The sequence below is a fragment of the Corythoichthys intestinalis genome, chromosome 3, assembly GCF_030265065.1.
Source record: "Corythoichthys intestinalis isolate RoL2023-P3 chromosome 3, ASM3026506v1, whole genome shotgun sequence".
Taxonomy (NCBI): Eukaryota; Metazoa; Chordata; class Actinopteri; order Syngnathiformes; family Syngnathidae; genus Corythoichthys; species Corythoichthys intestinalis.
Window position 1 is genome coordinate 9,847,836 of NC_080397.1, and position 18,127 is coordinate 9,865,962.

The following is an 18,127-nucleotide window of genomic DNA, read 5'->3' on the forward strand; positions in this document are numbered from 1 at the left end:
GAAACCTGACTAAGCTGGCGATTTCTTTGGCAATGTTACCACAATAATAATTGCCACCTTAAAGGGCAGCTGAAGAGCTTTTCGGATATCGTTCTTGACTGTTTTACTCGGTTGAATTGTATAAAATGCATCATTTGCGGTCTCAGAACTCATATTAAAAAATAATAATAATAATAATTGATCGCGTAGTTTTGAGTTACGGCCATAGCAACACCTTAGCAACGAGGGACGCGCCTCGCTGCCGACCGCTACCTGATGACGTAACTTCCAGAAGGCCTTGCCAGCGCTCATAACATGGAAGTACAGCACCACGCTATCCTCGCCATGTATTGCAAACATTTTCTGGGTTTTAATCGCAAGATTCGTCATGCCATCTCGATGTGTAGCGATGAATTGCTCACAGGAATGCCCGAGACTCTATGAGTGGCCCAATAAAACTTCCCTGCAAAAATTTGGACCGTCTTTGTGAGCATGCATACAGCTCCCCGATCGGCTCTTTGTTTTCATCATTTCAGCGATGACAGCTTTGAAAACCTTGGTAAGACATTATACCCTTACTGGCTTTTTGTAATTCTAAAATGTGATGCACTTCTGTTGATAAACGAGGGGAATCCTACTGCCTGTTCGTTGAAGTGCGACATGCTTTTTTTTTTTTTTTTTTTTTTTTTTTTTTGCGGCTTTTTTTTTCTTTTTCTTTTGTTGTTGTTGCTGGCCTGTCATAAGTAGATAGGTTTGGTGACAGGTCGTCTATTAATGTGAATTTATTACTAGAACAATAAGTATTATGTAAATTTTAAATGTCCCCAGCACCAAATAGGTCCTTGGCTGGTCCTTGGCTAGTTATTTTTTTGGCCTGTCACAGGGTTAATATAAAGTCTACTAGCGTATGATGCCCTATATTCCTTTGTTATTAATTTCTACCTGGAGGCTAATTCAGTGCCAACAAGCCACCTACCAGGCCCTGATGTAACAAACACATCTCAATAAAACGATGGTGATTGTACTACAGCTTCAACACCAAGGTCTGCCTATTTGAAGATGGAACGATCGTGTCAAATAGATGCTGCTTTGTCCGGGGCATTATTATTTGATCACCAAGAAATTATTATTATCAAATCAAAATTAGGATTTCATCCTTTATTGTCATGCTACAGTGACATTTTTTTCCCAGGTTGTCAAACATTAAAAATAAAGCAGCGGAAACACTCCGGAAACACTCAACACGACGAAAACAGCTTTACAAGTCAGTCGCCACCCAGTTTCCCGAAATCAGGAGAATGGGTGGAGTCAGATGATGACAAGTGATGCGGAGTCCAGCGATGACAACGGAAGAGATCCTGAGGCCTCAGATGATGCATTTCTTCCGTCTCAGACATCAGCTTACGATGACTTGGAAGAAATAAATACAGCAAATTCGGATTAAATGAAATCATAAATTAGTCATATATACACATTTTTTAAAAAGAAAAATCTAGTTTCCTTCATACTTTAATAATTATGATTTATCTTTGTATAGAGAAGACAATTAGTGCAACAGAAAAAAAAATACATTTTTTCCACTCTAAACTGCTTCTCAGTCTTTTGCCATTATCATTTTTCAATGTTACGCTAGTCCGTTGCTATCCTAACTTTGTGTTGCTTACTAAATTTATGTTCTTTGTTTACTTGGTATAACTTAGCTTTCTATGTTGTGTCACAATCTGACATTGAAAACTGATGCTGATTCAACATTAATCTGTTATTATTGTGGCCTATTGAATACTGTTTCAGAATGTAATATTATTATAATATTTTACATACCAATAGAATTAACCACTTATCAAAATATGACAATGATGTTTACAATTTATGGTTTTATTTTTCTAATGTATTTCATGCCCCTGTCAGTACTTCAGCCTCCTCACGTCCGGGATCTCCTGACCACACAGGCATTCTCTTGGAAGGGTAATTACTTGACAGTTTACAGCTACACCTTGAAAAAAAAAAGTTTTTTGTCATTCATTTTGAAAATAAAATCAATACCATAAATCATTTAGTTAGACAGATTTGGGCTAGCTTTACCATATTTAGATAGGTAGGAGCTGTCCCAGAACCTATTATCCAGTTTCAGCAATGTGGAGAGCATGGAAAATATATACAACCATGTAATCGCATTCTCTCTAATTATAGTGAATGTATATTGAGTTTGATCAGTTGGCCATTTCTTACTTTGGTTGGTTATGATTTTAGGCTTTGGGTTGGCATAACTACAGTACTTGACTGTTTTTGCAGTTACAGCTAATTATATCACAGAATGACTGGTTATGGAGAGGTTCATAGAAAAATCAGATGCTGGACATAGACTGACCACTCTCCCGTTCGTGAAGTGTCGAGCTGTCAATCAGCGTCATCACAACGTCTGCTGTGTCAAGTAAATCGTCGTCATCTGACGCCTCAGGTTCAAACATTTATGGATTAATTGTAGATCACTTTTCCTGGAAGCCTTTGCCATTGTTAGCGTCATGAAAGAGCGATCCTGAATGGTTACTTTCGGTGGAAATATCACTGATATTGCTTCTGCTACTACACTCGCTGTGGATAGTCTTCTGTTGCCTACGTCACACTTCCGGGTTGGGGAAAGGACCATTAACGGAGTGCAAAAAAACTAAAAAAAAAACGCGAACTATCCTCGCTGTTACACGCTAATAAAGACATGGTTGTTTTGACGAACTCGTCCAAAGTTTATGTTTGTAAAATTTCACCAAAATCGGAGAAGCTCTTCAGCTGCCCTTTAACTTATAAAGACGAGAGAGCGGAGAAGGACCGTCATAGAGCGTCTACGACTGTATTGTTGAGCGAGCCATATCACGGATGCGCACCCCACGCTCATATTTTTCTATCATATCGATCTTCATGTCAATGGTAACGGTAAGCATCACCTTTTTTCACCACCTGCACTAACATTGTTGGAACCCATGTTGATTTCTCTCGCAAGAAAATCTACCATGCGTCCGTCTTGCGGGAAAACCAAGAAACTGTGGTGCTGTCATAGTTCGTCGTATTTCGAACATGTCGTCGGATGTAGTTACAAATGGCGAGTCAAATTTTACTTCAGATGTCGAAAAGATTGTGTGTCGAAGTGATCGTATGTCGAGGTACCACAGTACTTACAATATAATACTAACATTCAACCAAATACACAAACGCAGAAAAATTACAAAAAGACTAATACAATATACTGCATCTTTGTGTACACATATAACCCAATATACAACAGAAGACACATGGTCGACATTAATAGGAGATCAACTTACAGATCCAGTTCTTCCTTCGAGTGGATGGTGAAGTGTATAAAACATGGACACATTGGATGACTTTTCAGTGGAGACTTTTTATTAACAAAACAGAAACAGCGTGGGACACTGCCACTCAACTCGGCGCTCCCGCGCAACTTCAACACCTGCCTCTCTCTCTCTTTCGCTCAGCCCAATTTCTTCTGCTTTCTTTTTTCTTCTTCTTCCACGCTATATTTGTAATGCCAGTCATATTGAAAAAGGATAATGGCCCCTTGGGGATGGCGGTAGCATAAACGTCTCGTAGAACTATTCCTTCTCCCCCTGCTAGTAGGAGCCATGACAACGCAGGCAGGCTGCGGCCCTGTGAAAAGTCTTGAAAACCGGACATTTTCATGAATTTATAAAACTTGGCCGGACGATACGGACAGCGCGTAAAAAATGGACACGTCCGGGCAAAAGAGGACGTTTGGTCACCCTTCTAGGTTGTTCGTCTCCGAAGCAAGGTGAACCCCGCCTACTGCCAATAGTTAGCTGGGACAGGCTCCAGCACCCTTGTGAGGATAAGATGCTTGTCAAATTAATGGATTTATGTATTATCAGGTTGTGAAATAATCTTGGAGGACATGTAGTTTTTGTTGCATCTTTTTGTGTTATCTGTTGTAGAAATCCAACCTAACAAAGTCCATCACTCCTTTAGGACTTTTTGGCTTTGAAGTCAAACGTGGAAGAGTGTGTGTGTGCGTGTGCCGTTGTCAGTCAAGCATTGCGGCATGGCGCCGCCGCCTCTCCGCTTCCACAACATGAGGTGTCGCATTTCTGTTTGTTGTGGCCTCAGACAACACTAATAATGTGTCTGCGCGACAATGTGGATGCAAAAGCTGGTCAACATCACCCAAGATTTCACTCAACACTTCCCACCCCACTTCCTTCCTTGTGCCATTTTAACTCATTGCATTGACAGTGATGGACATCCAGTTCAATTTGACTGAGAGCAATACCCCAGTCAAAAGGATGAGACTTCTGTCGCCATAAATGGAATTAAAATGTTGTACTCCCCTGACCTGTCAGACCCTAGTCTTTCCTGTCCTCCCTTTTTATATCCTATAGCAAGTGGCAGATCCACCAGGGTGGCACGGGGTGAGGGGGCAACTGCCACCCTGGATAGGCTTGCCATTTCAGTTGCCATGAAAACTTAAAGTTGACATTTACTGCCATAAATTAAGTAGGAGTGTCAGTGAGGATCCTTTTAATAATAATAATAACTATTATTATTATAATATAAAAAAAAAGATTGTATGAAGTTTCTCTATATTAGTTTGCAAATGTCTGATTCAATATGTATACACATCTGCCATATGTTGACACTAGTGGTGTAACAATCAATCCATGTGGATACCTCCGTGAAGTTAGCCCCCCATCAGACGCAAATTTATATGAAAATTGTGTAAATCGTTTGTGCTATGTTTGTGCTGTAAAAAGTTTAGTTTGTGCTACTATCGTTTTTAAGAAATTGAGATATTAATTTTGACGGAGCGTTCGCAATAACAGAAGGGTGCTCCAGCAACTAGCGCAAACGTAGCACAAATAAATGGAACCCCTTCGGGTCCATTTTGCAGAAAATAGGGGGCTTCAGATATTAATTTCAAGTGATAACATGACACGCAGCCCCCCATTTACTGCAAAATGGACCTGAACTTTGTGCTACGTTTGCACTGATTGTTGGGACACCGCTCCGTTATTGAGAGAGATGGTACGCTCTTTCAGCCACAATGGAGGGGCTGCGATTGAGGTCATCTCTTTTTTTTAAAGCCTGTCCTGTTCAGCTGCTTGATGGGGAATGGGAATCTAAGTGTCCTATTGGTCTGAAAAGTTTTAATATATCACATGGGAGTATGATATACTCCCATTGTGATTATTCATTGTGTTTCGTTAATTTTATGAGGAGAAAGCCGCGAGCAGGAAGGCCTTGTGTGAGGACAGAAATGAAAATAGTAAAGGAGAGAAAGACAGAAAAGAAGAACAAACAACAATCACAAACGCATTCAACACCTACAATAACTATGAATATAGTGCTATCGTTAGCTAATTGTATTTCCGGTTGACACCGTGGGGGGGCCTGATAAAAAGAGGAGGACGTCAGAAAGGGGCAGTTTACATGGCGACTCTGCGACACAAAGATGCAATGACTGAGTTGCGGACTCGCCTCGCGTACATATGGTGCCGGCGAAGACAGAAGGCGAAAACGAAAAATTCTGAATCCTGCCTCCAAAGTGAAAGAATCCGATTGCGGGGGGAGAGGGGGGCTTCCTCGGCATGCATATCAAAGGCTCCTGCCACGCGAGACCGCGCTGTTAACGTCAGCACTCGTACACGTCACAATGGGCGTGCGCAGCGCTGCTACTAGACATTAAAAACAGCAAATATGGCAGAATGTCAGCTTTAATTTACTGTTTTAATAATATTTTTACATTAAATATGTTGAACGTTTCAATTTTTGTGCCTTTTTGAACAAAAGAAAAATGACATCGCTTTGAATGGGCGGGCATATTTTTTTCCGGGCTGAGGAAGCTTGGTGGTGGGGTCAAAGTGCATCATTCTCTGTCGCCCAGTAAATCTGCACTGCCCCCTAGGGCTTGGCATGAATACTACATCGTTTTCATGCGGAATTGCGACATTGTTCATATGGAAACGCAAATGCAAATTTGAAATTGTTCGTATTCTCAGAGAGTCACCATGTAAACGGCCCCAAAGAGATGCGATTAGGTGGGGTGGAGCATACACAAATCAGCAATGTAGGGTGTAGAACCCTGTCTTATGTGAATCACTTATAAGCGTGGATATGTTGATGTCCTATTCTATGCTGCCTGATCGCTAATCCTGGTAACGATAGTTTCTCTACTTGAGTGTGTCTAATTGCACCTAGTCATGCATGAATCCCATCAGACATGTGATAGTCCTGGAGACGAGTGTAAATGCCGGTGGGAGCCGTGCCTTCCCCAGACCATCAGGGGGTTGGGGGGTGGGCAAGCTAGCGCAGCCCATCCATTCCCCCGCAGCCCAACAAGGGGGCCGCCGTCCATCCAGGGTGGTCCCCCAGGCCACCCGCGTCCCCATCAACTGGCCGGGGACGGGATGAAGAGACGTGCCACCACCACCATCCAGCCCACGAGCCACCGCCACAGCCCCCCAACTGGCACGACACACCACTCGACCCCCAGCAGCCCACCAAGCCCAGGGAAGGATCCCCACTCGGAGGAGGCAATGCCCAGCCGACCCACCAACCCTCAGCCAGCGACCCGCGCCAGAGCGCAGGGAGGACACCAAGGTAGAGAAGAAGCCAGAAGATTTGTATAACAATTTTGTTGATGAAGCAATTTATAACCATAAAATGGAATACCGAAAATCAAATAATTTTGCATTTTGACTGAATTACCTTCAATTGTGTTTTACAAACTGATATAGAGGTCCACATGAGCTTCGTGAAATTGGGCCCCCATCAGACACAAATTTATATAAAAATGATGTCTATCGTTTGTGCTTTGTTTGTGCTGCCATCGTTTTTAAGTTATTTACAGTTCTTTTATAGGTCGTGTGGTAAAACTTGGTGTCAAGATTAGCGATCAGATAGCATAGAATAGGTTACCAGCATACCAGCATACTCACACTCACAAGGGATTCACACAAATACTGGGTTCTTCACCCCACACGGCTGACTTGTGTACACTCCATCCCTCCCAATAACTTATCTTGTGGGAGTCATTTTGTATTGAATCAATCAAAGGCCTTTGAATCGAATCGTCACAGAATATTGTATTAATGTCAAAATAATTGATAATACCGCAATTTCCCGAATATACCGCGCGCTTTTTTTCCCCAAAATCAATCTGTAAAATCACGGTGCGCATTATAAACAGGTACATGGATGGAGACAGAAATATATATATATATACATATATATATATATATATATATATATATATATATATATATATATATATATATATATATATATATATATATTACATATATATATATATATATTACATATATATATATATATTACATATATATATATATCTATATATATATATTTATATATATATATATATATATATATATATATATATATATATATATATATATATATATATATATATATATATATATATATATTTATATATATATATGTAAACCGATTTTTTTTTTTACTGACACGGCCACGTTGTGTTGAAGAAACGTATGCGGCGACCCGTTGCCGACCATTACCGTACGTGACGTCACCATTTTGTTTCGGTAATACTTCACTCTAATCGGCCGAATGATTTCGTCTGTGTTAAATTTTGCTTTTTTCACTCTTCATAAAGCACAGAATTTAGTTTCTTGAACTCATTTGAGTCAACGTTTATTGCAGCTCCGCAACTCGGACCATAACAAACGTAAGCACACAGACTTCCTGTGTCCGTCAACTATATCTGTCCCTCGGTAAACTCAAACCCAAATAACAATAGTTTCTATTGTTACTGTCGTGTTGACAGCGATGAGCTCTCACGGATTTCCAACTTACGTTCTCACTTTCATTTTACCGTATCAATCCATGGAAGAAACATTTATTCATCATGATGAAACAAGCAAGTTATACAGGGTCTGTTTTGTTTTCTCCTAGATTCTGGTAAGTTGGAGAAGTTGTCAAATCATATTATTACCGTAAATATTGTCAGTTTATGGTAATGTTTTGAACTACCAATGTGCCATGCTTGTGCTGTGTTTCACCAGTCAGTAAAATGACATTCCTGTATCTGTACACGAGCTCTGTTTTCTTGTATTCTTCTATTTATTGGTGCTAAAATCAGGGTGCGCATTATAAACGGGTACAATAATTTCCCCTAGATTTTACAAGTAAATTTGGGGTGTGCATTATACACAGGTGCGCCTTATATTTGGGAAATTACGGTATATTAAATATTTGCCACCCTCAAAAAGTTGCTGCCACCCTCTTGCCACGAGATAAATATTTTTCCATATCCGCCCTGGCCTTTTGTTTAGCTGATGTATTCCTGCCACCCAGAGTCTCCTCTCAGTAACTACTTTGTAATGCTACTTCTAGTCTTATAGCATATTCATATACATATTTCTGTATCCCTAGTCCCCCGCCTATCACAACCAACGGCAGCCAATGAGTTGATGGACACAACAACCGTACAAAAACTTTATTGTACATTATGTGTACTTTATAAAAGCAGCCACTCACATTTCCACCTACAAAAAACAGTCACAAGTTTGACTTGCTGATGTACAAATATTCCATAATAAAGATTTACCCAAGAGTGGGCATGTAGTGTCAATCTGTATAGCAGGCTCTGAAAGCCTCCAACGGAAAAATGAATGCTGTGTTCTTGTCAGCAGACACATTGTGGTTACTCCAACCACACACTCCGCTGTTCCCATATCCAATTACAGTGTTATAATTGCCAAAAGTTGTATTGTAAGCAGGCGAGAGGAAAGAAGTCGCTCCGCACAATCTCCCGTCGCGGACCAGTACGGGCACAGGCACCCTCTTGGGTAAAAGTTCTAGATTCCTGTCTTGACTTTGTCGCTTGCACTTATACCTGCGGTTCTGGAACCAGATTTTCACTTGGGTGGACGTCAGCTTGATGACGAAGGCCAGCTGCTCGCGCTCTGCCGCCGACAGGTAGCGCTGCTGGCGGAAGCGACGTTCCAGCTCGCTCACCTGAGCTCGGGAGAAGAGCACTCGTGGCCTCCTGCGAGAGCCTTTGGGGATTCCCTCGCTCTCAGTGCAAGTGTCTGGTGAAAAAAAGAAGTGCCATTACATTTCAGGCCAGGCAACACAACTTTTTCGTGCCATTGAAAATTATTTCACTTTAAAAAAAAAACAAAAAACACTCGGTGACAGTGTGACTATAGACCCTACTCACCTACGTCACAAAATGACGTGTCGCTGTATCCGGCCGCCATATTGTCTGTCATTTTTTAGCCCTATTCTCAATGGTTTCAATTAGTCGTGCAATTTATAGAGCAATTCATGGAAGCCCCGGTGTTATCTGACGCCGTAAACTCATTGGATGTGTTGCATAAAAGGCGTTATGTGGAAAAACTTCAGTTTATCCATTTGCCAGATCCATATTTGATGCCTAAATCGATGTTTTTCGACCCGCTGTCTTCGCCGTCTCTGCCTGACATCTGCTACCCTGATATTTACAACTATCTTGTCCACACAAAATCAGCCTATTCTCACGAAAGTTTGAAAAACTTTAAGAGCTTGGAGGCTTATAAATACTTCGTTGCTGGTTGGGTGAAACAGGTCCTCGTCCACGAAAATTCGGCAGGAATCTATCTTGTGCTCGGGAAGGTGAGTTACGAAATTTTCAATTCAAAATCTTTTGTTCTTGCTAACATCCACTGTCAAGTCTAATGTATTTCATGTTATTTGTCAATGGAGCTAGGGCTTTTAATGTTTATATGGTTTAGCGATAGCACTCTCACTACATACATATGTTATATGTAATAAATATGAAGTGCGATAGCACTACTCCAGATTGTCCCTAGTTGAATTTATTTTTTGGCTTTTGACCTCAAAAGTGAAATTGTAAATTAATTGTATGACAACTGTCTTATTATCCCCTTATAATTATATATTTTCAGGTAGTTCATTCACAACATCTGAGTGTATGTTGTCGGCGATTAGCCTAGCAATGATCTTAATTGTGGTTGTCAGCCCAAAACCCTCTAAATACATATTAAATGCATCTTACCAGATATAAAATGACTACTACATAATCTATGGTAATCGTTTGGAGCCCAGTTTTCTCATCGAATTGCAGCAGGCCATCTCGCCCTCCTCTCCGGGTCTCTCGGAATCCGGTAGAACTTCAAGTCTCTCCGTCTATCTTCTCTGTTATTGCAACCGACCGCCACACACGCCTTCACCATTTTGATTATTAATGTTAACGAGCAGAAAAACACGCCATAATAGGAGGAATTTACGTAGCGGTAATGCATCAATAGTGACGAGTTGACGGACAATATGGCGCGGGGGCGTGGTTGTGACGTATATAGGATGTATATAGGACATCTAATCAAAAGTTATCATTAGCTTAACTCATTCACTGACACCTCTGTCCACGGATTATGTGTTGCAGTAGTTAGTAAAAGGTATTGAAAACACATATTGACAGCAATAGATATCCAATCATGGATTGGATGTCTATTCAATGTCAGTGGCAGCCTGAGAAGTACAGTAAGCTATGTATGTATATATTTTTATTCTTTTTTATTTATTCTATAGTATTTAAATAATTGATTTTTTTTCATCCACAAAATGGATCCCTAAATTAATTCATATGATTAAAAATTCATTTAGGGGCTGAAAAAGCAGTTTCTGCTCTTGCACCCCTCTTTAAAATAAACTGCTGTATTTTAAGTAGGGCTGTCAAAATTATCGCGTTAACGGGCGTTAATTAATTTTTTGTAATTAATCACGTTAAAATATTTGACGCAATTAACCCACATGCCCCTCTCAAACAGATTAAAATGACAGCAGTGTAATGTCCGCTTGTTACTTGCTTTTTGGTGTTTGGTGCCCTCTGCTGGCGCTTGGGTCCAAATGATTTTATGGGTTTAAGCACAATGAGTGAGCATGGTGTAATTACTGTATTGACATCAACAATGGCGGGCTACTAGTTTATTTTTTGATTGAAAATTTTACAAATTTTAATAAAACGAAAACATTAAGAGGGGTTTTAATATAACATTTCTATAACTTGTACTAACATTTATCTTTTAAGAACTGCAAGTCTTTCTATCCATGGATCACTTTAAGAGAATGTTAATAATGTTAATGCCATCTTGTTGATTTATTGTTATGATAAACAAATACAGTACTTATGTAACGTATGTTGAATGTACATATCCGTCTTGTGTCTTATCTTTCCATTCCAACAATAATTTACAGAAAAATATGGCATATGTTATAGATGGTTTGAATTGCGATTAATTAATTCTTAAGCTGTAATTAACTCGATTAAAAATTTTAATCGTTTGACAGCCCTAATTTTAAGCCAAAAGAACTGTTGTGTTTGATGAAACAATATGTCTATATGCTTCCATAGCAGTTTCATGGCGCATTAAGCCCCCAAACTATTTTTGATTTGTCCATTTTACCCTGGAGACCCCCGTTTACAGACACCACACAACCGCTTTTACCGGTATTTAAACCCAGCCATAAATAGAAGGTAACTATATTTATTATTCGAAATATCTATCATTTTTAGCTTTGAATCATTAATTGATGTCTAAGTTTAGTTTAGAAAAAAAAAAGAATTTATAAAGTGATTCAAAGTGCATATTTTAAACTTTTAAACAAATTACATCGCAATGAAAAAAATACTGTCTGTAAACAGGTCACGGATATCTACCTCATAACTATCGCTTAATTGTATTTTTGTTGTTGTTACTATCGCATTTCCCTCGATACTTAAGCTGATAAATAATCGATCCAAACAGACTTTTTTGCATTTTTTTTCTTTTTTATTTATTTTTACCTTATTTAAATAATTGACTTTTCCCCCCACAAAATGGATCCCTCAACTAATTTTATTGAATATATATATATATATATATATATATATATATATATATATATATATATATATATATATATATATATATATATATATATATATATGTGTGTATTAGGGCTGTCAAAATTATCGTGTTAACGCGCGGTAATTAATTTTTTTAATTAAAAAACTTTAAAATATTTGACGCAATTAACGCACATGTCCCGCTCAGACAGTATTCTGCCTTTTGGTAAGTTTTACAGCAAGGCTTTTTGTGCTGTCTAACAGCGAACTCTTGTGGTCGCTTTGCGACATGGTTTATTGTTTTCTTGCCAGTTCATTATGGCTGCACGACATCTCGGGCTGAAGCCTACGTTGTAATGTTGTGCTTATATGATCCTTGGACAAGATTTGTCCGTAAGTATGGTTGTTGTAAAGAATGTACATATTATGTTAGTAAGCGAAATGTTATATTTTTTGTATGAGACGCTTTTTGTTTATGTTTAGTGAACCTGTGTAGCGTGCTAAGCTAACGTTGTTGCTAATGAAATGCTTGTGTACTTTTTATTTGTAGTTTTACGATGGTCTAAAGAGGACAATGGTTTGAGGCCATTTTATTAATAAATCAGATGAAAAAAGAAGAAGTCTGATTATTAAGGCGTCGTTCTCAAGCTGTCTAGCTTTGGAAAAAGTAGACGCTTCGGAGTGAGGACAGCATAGACAGATTTAAATGACAGTAGAGTGAAATGTCCACTACAGTCCTTATGTACCGTATGTTGAATGTATATATCCATCTTGTGTCTTATCTTTCCATTCCAACAATTTATTTTATAGAATATATATATAATTTACAGAAAAATATGACATATTTTATAGATGGTTTGAATTGCGATTAATTGCGATTAATTATGATTAATTAATTTTTAAACTGTAATGAACTCGATTAAAAATTGTAATCGTTTGACAGTCCTAATATATATGTATATGTATATATATATATATAATATACACACACATAAATATATATGTGTGTGTGTGTGTGTGTGTGTGTGTGTGTGTGTGTGTGTGTGTGTGTGTGTGTGTGTGTGTGTGTGTGTGTGTATATATATATATATATATATATATATATATATATATTTACATATATAACATATTTACATATATACTTTATTGCTCGCCACAAAATACATGCGGGTAACACTAATGCTACGATGTAATGTCAAATGGTGGCGCAAAATATTGTCATGTGGGCCACAATTTGCCCCTAGGTTGGAAGTTTGGAACCACTGTCCTACATGAATGTAATAAAAAGATAGAAGAAAAAATAAAAATCATAATTTGTGCAGAAAAGGGTTAAATTAACTACCCAAAATCAGTGATTTTTCTGATAGATGTTGCAAACCAAACCAATAAATCAAACGTCATCAATATTTGTGCATTTTCTGTTTTATCAATTTGAAATGCAACTCTGTTTTTCAATAAAGGGATAAAATGTTTTTCCCATAAATCAAATAAATAATTGACAGGTAATTTATATGTATATGAACATCTATGATATCTAACATCATATGAACAGCTAGTTCGTGCCTGGGTGAGGATTCATATTTGCATTGAAATTAACAATAGTTTATGTAATTAGGGTGGTGTTTGGTTAACTCCATTTTGAAGTCTCGAAGTCTTACTGATACTTCCGCTTTTATTAAAATTTGGATGTGATCTATGTATTTGCAGAAGTAAACATGTAATATAAATCAAATCAATGAAATGACTAAATGATATCTGAGTTGGGTTATTAATCATGCTCAATAGTTTCAATAGATATAATCAAACAAACTATTTTTTCGATGCAAGATGCATCACATTTGCTGTATAAAACCTTTCAATAAAAATACAAGTAAAAAAACAAATTCTGGTGAATCAAATTTAATCAATGACAATTGTGATCGTACTTTATACAACTGAAAGGTATTTTCGACATATTCATAACTTTTTTCATTGATGCACTCATTTACACACATTTATTTTGTCATTTTAGAATCATAGTCTAGGTTACAAGGACTGCAGCAGATTGTATTGGTGCAACATATGTACCATAAGCAATAGTTTAAGTGGTAGTTCTCTTACCATGTTCCTTCATCTCATCCTCCACCGCTACATCTTGCGTGAAAAACTTCATCGGTGTTTCGCGAATGATGTGAAGATTCACCGGAGAGACTTGGTCAGCGCGCAAGCCCTCCCTTCTAAATCCACTCTGGTGTTCCAGCCTCAAAATATCCTTGACTGAAAATGGTGTTGATGAGCTGGGATGCATCATCTCTCTTAATCTTCCAATATTTCTTCTTTTTCCACTGCACTGCTCGTGCCTGATGCTGCTTGACTCCTGACACTGAGTGAGTGGCAAGAGTGGTCCCAAGCAGTTTTAAAGTACTTCAATGGTCCAAAGAAGGAAAAGCTAAATCTGTCATCTATTCCCCCCCAAAAGAAGGTAACAGACATGTCAGATCTCCTGCCGAATGCTTCTCACCTTACACCTCAACACACCACCCTAGGAGGACACAAGTGGGTGGGGGTGGCAGGATACCCTAATTGGTAAGTAAATAGGTTAATGGTGCCTGACAAGCAGTGAGAGAATATTTAATGGTTCCTGATAACAAAAAATGAATCCTTAGGTACGCCTGTTCATCCAAAATGAACATTCAGTTAAAAACGTGACTATTACCACTGGGTGGTAGAGTAGCCAAAAATTTTACTTGAGGGTAGCATTACTTCAAAATAATATTACTAAAGTAAAAGTATTAGTCTAAAAAATTTACAAGCAAAGTGCTCGTTGAAAATATTACTCAGCTAATGAGAAACATTAAAAGTATCTGCTTACAATGTCTGATATTTTCTTTAAACATATATATATATATATGTATATATATATATATACATATATGTAAATGATTATTACTACGTGATCATATTAGCCCCAAAAAATACACAAAAATAATCAAATTCCAACTGGAAAAAAATCTACAGAAATGAAACATCACCCGTCCACTTACCATGAAATTAAAATGGTTAAATCTCTGGTTTTCCGTTGTCTATCGGTGCCAAATAAAAACTGGGAGAGAGGTTAAAATCCACACTTCCGAGTAATGTTTACAGCAGCATGTTTTTTTTTTTTTTTTTTTTTTTTTCCAACAGCGTTTTAAAGACGTCACGTGATTGGACAGTGTGGACATCCCCTTCTTTCAAGCGCAACAGAATGTTGCTATTCTATGGCTGCATGAACACAGAACATACAAAAGGAAAGATCAGATTTCCATCTTTCATCATTACTCCTTTTTGTTCTTTAGTTTTGAGCAGTTGAACATCATAAAAAACATTGCTATACTATAATATATATATATATATATTATTATAATTTGTCTTTGGTAGCAAATTAGCGAATGTCAAATTCATTTTTTAAGTTGAACTGCCGAAATACAACAACCTTTTAAGTATATTGTAATTCTCTGAGTAGTACCTGTATGTCAGACCTGGCCCCTCAATCAAATTTTAGAACCCAAGGTAACCCTTCCGAGTGACAACGTTTGCCTACCCCTGCTCTAGACATGATCGGTAGACAAGATCAGTTATATTTTTAGTGATTCCCCCATTGACCGACTGATCCGTGTACCGTTAGATTAAATATAACAACATATTAGACAAGTACATAATCAAAACAGTTGTTTTCTCTTTCTCCAAAAAAGAAGGAAGTGACATCCGACCTACAGCGAGCTGTTCTATCAAAGTGAGCTCATCATTGTCCCATTGACTAATTCACTGATAACAGCACAGCACCCGTCCCATCCTCCAGCTTTGCTTGGTAAACAAACCTGCAGACTGAGAGGCTCTTTAACTAGGAAACCCATTCCATTCAACTGTCACTCAATGATGGACACGACACTCAAAGTCATCATTTTCACTTCTTTGCAACTACGCACACATTGCGCGAGAGGGGTGGCAACCTCTGGGTTGCTCATGATAAAATTTGCGATACAAAATAACAATGATCTCACGATATGGCAATACAACAATTATAATTCTACAATATTCTATAAGGCAAGGCAAGGCAAATTTATTTGTAAAGCACAATTCAACACAAGGCTATTCAAAGTGCCGAAAAGTTTCATTGCATGTAATCGACTTATCTAGATATGATTTTAAAATTAGAAGTTTCCCGGTAAAATATTGTCTATAAAAGTTGTAAAGCAATAAAACAAACAACAAAAATAAATGAAATTAACACAAAAAGAAAATTTATAACGGGTCAAAATTATTTTTCGAACAGATCATGTGACTAGCACCTCATTTGCTTTGCTTAGCCAAAACCACCTGAGGACTGAAGAGGCAAGATGGATATACGCAATTTTTTCAAACCTAAGCTTTCAAAAGCGACAACAACTACTTGGCAAGAACAAAGGATTAAAAATGTGGACTATGAAATGCCAGAGAGCACCGCCAAAATTGTGAGCGGAGTTTAGTGTTGTACAATTAGCGTCTATAGTGACGAAAGACGCTAATTGTACAACAGAGCCACTACTGGTGTTCTGCCAAATTTTGCACCCTTATAATATTTTGCTCCCAAAGCTGTTGTGACAGTGAATAAGCCCTCTTTTATATTCAGTTGGATTCTCAATGTTATCCACAGGTGCTAAATAAACAAGTAACAACGTAAAAATACATGTTCAACACGTATATGGCATAAATTAATGCTTAACTACACGGCGACGGCGTAAACAGTGAGAGAGCAGCATGCAGTTGTTGGGTGCAGCTAACATGGCAGGATGTGTCTGAGGAGAATTTTTCTAAATGTCCGTCCATGATCAAACATAAGTAAATATTCCTTTATTTAAAGAAAGTTTGTAGTGTTTACTTTGTAATTGCTGTATTCGCGGCCATTTTTAACACATAGTTGCAATTTGTGATGGGGTGCAAAATTTGACAGAACACCCAGCGGCCGTACCATATTCAATGTATGATGACCTTGGCAAAACGCATAGCTGTCCTAAGCAGCCTGATTTAGAATTCCCCTAAAAAATGATGGAAAACATCCATCCATCCATCCATTATCTTCCGCTTGTTCCGGGGTCGGGTCGCGGGGGCAGCAGCTTTAACAGGGAAGCCCAGACTTCCCTCTCCCCAGCCACTTCAACCAGCTCCTCCGGCGGGATCCCAAGGCGTTCCCAGGCCAGCCGAGAGACATAGTCTCTCCAGCGTGTCCTGGGTCGTCCCCGGGGCCTCCCGCCGGCGGGACATGCCCGGAACACCTCTCCAGGGAGGCGTCCGGGAGGCATCCGAACCAGATGCCCGAGCCGCCTCAGGTGAGTCATCACCTTATCGTGGTGGAGGGGTTTGCGTGTCTCAATGATCCCAGGAGCTATGTTGTCTGGGGCTTTAAGCCCCTGGTAGGGTCACCCATGGCAAACAGATCCTAGGTGAGAGGCCAGACAAAGTATGGCTCAAAAAGACCCCTTATGATGAGCAACATTAATGAACCCCAGTTTCCCTTGCCCGGACGCGGGTTACCGGGGCCCCCCTCTGGAGCCAGGCCTGGAGGTGGGGCTCGAAGGCAAGCGTCTGGTGGCCGGGCCTGTCCCCATGGGGCCCGGCCGGGCTCAGCCCGAAAAGGCAACGTGGGTTCCCCTTCCCATGGGCTCACCACCTGTGGGAGGGGCCGAAGGGGTCGGGTGCGTAGGGAGTTGGGCGGCAGCCAAAGGCGGGGGCCTTGGCTGTCCGACCCCCAGCTGCTGAAGCTAACTCTTGGGACATGATGGGAAACAAAAAAACGCAAATTTTTAACTATTATTATAAACATTATTGTAAGTTAATTTTATTGCTTACACTACGTTTTGGGGTCATCAACATGTTATGTCCCCCCTGCCCCAAAAGTAAAACTCCGCCTATGGTTGGGAGCATATCGAGAACCTTTTGGGCTACAAAGTATCGTGATAGATCACCATTTTTATATATTGTCACTACCCTAAATTGACAGTAAATGAATTGACAGGATCAAGACTTCTCTCTCTTTTGAGGTGCCACAAGGTTCAATTTTAGGCCCTGTTATGTTTGCACTTTACTTGTTACCTTTAACGTACACACTATTTGAATGGAAGTTTTTGGTAGCAAACGGTTGGTTCTCTGTTTTTTTTTTTTTCTTTTTAAGTGAGACCTGTTTAAAACAATAGATCGAATTTTGGTGGGAGCATATCGGTAACCTTTTGGGCTACAAAGTATTGCGATATATCA

The 18,127-nt window shown here is 39.0% G+C and overlaps 1 protein-coding gene across 1 annotated transcript in view; it reads right to left on the reverse strand.

Annotated features, from left to right (window-relative positions):
* Positions 1 to 8,434: 8,434 nt before the first annotated feature.
* The window catches only part of nkx2.7 (NK2 transcription factor related 7), a 31,117-nt gene continuing 21,424 nt past the window's right edge, over positions 8,435 to 18,127 (reverse strand). The window contains exon 2 of the mRNA XM_057832521.1: positions 8,435 to 9,077. Within this exon, the coding sequence (XP_057688504.1) occupies positions 8,614 to 9,077 (464 nt within the window). The 3' untranslated portion in view covers positions 8,435 to 8,613. The remainder of the gene's footprint in view (positions 9,078 to 18,127) is intronic.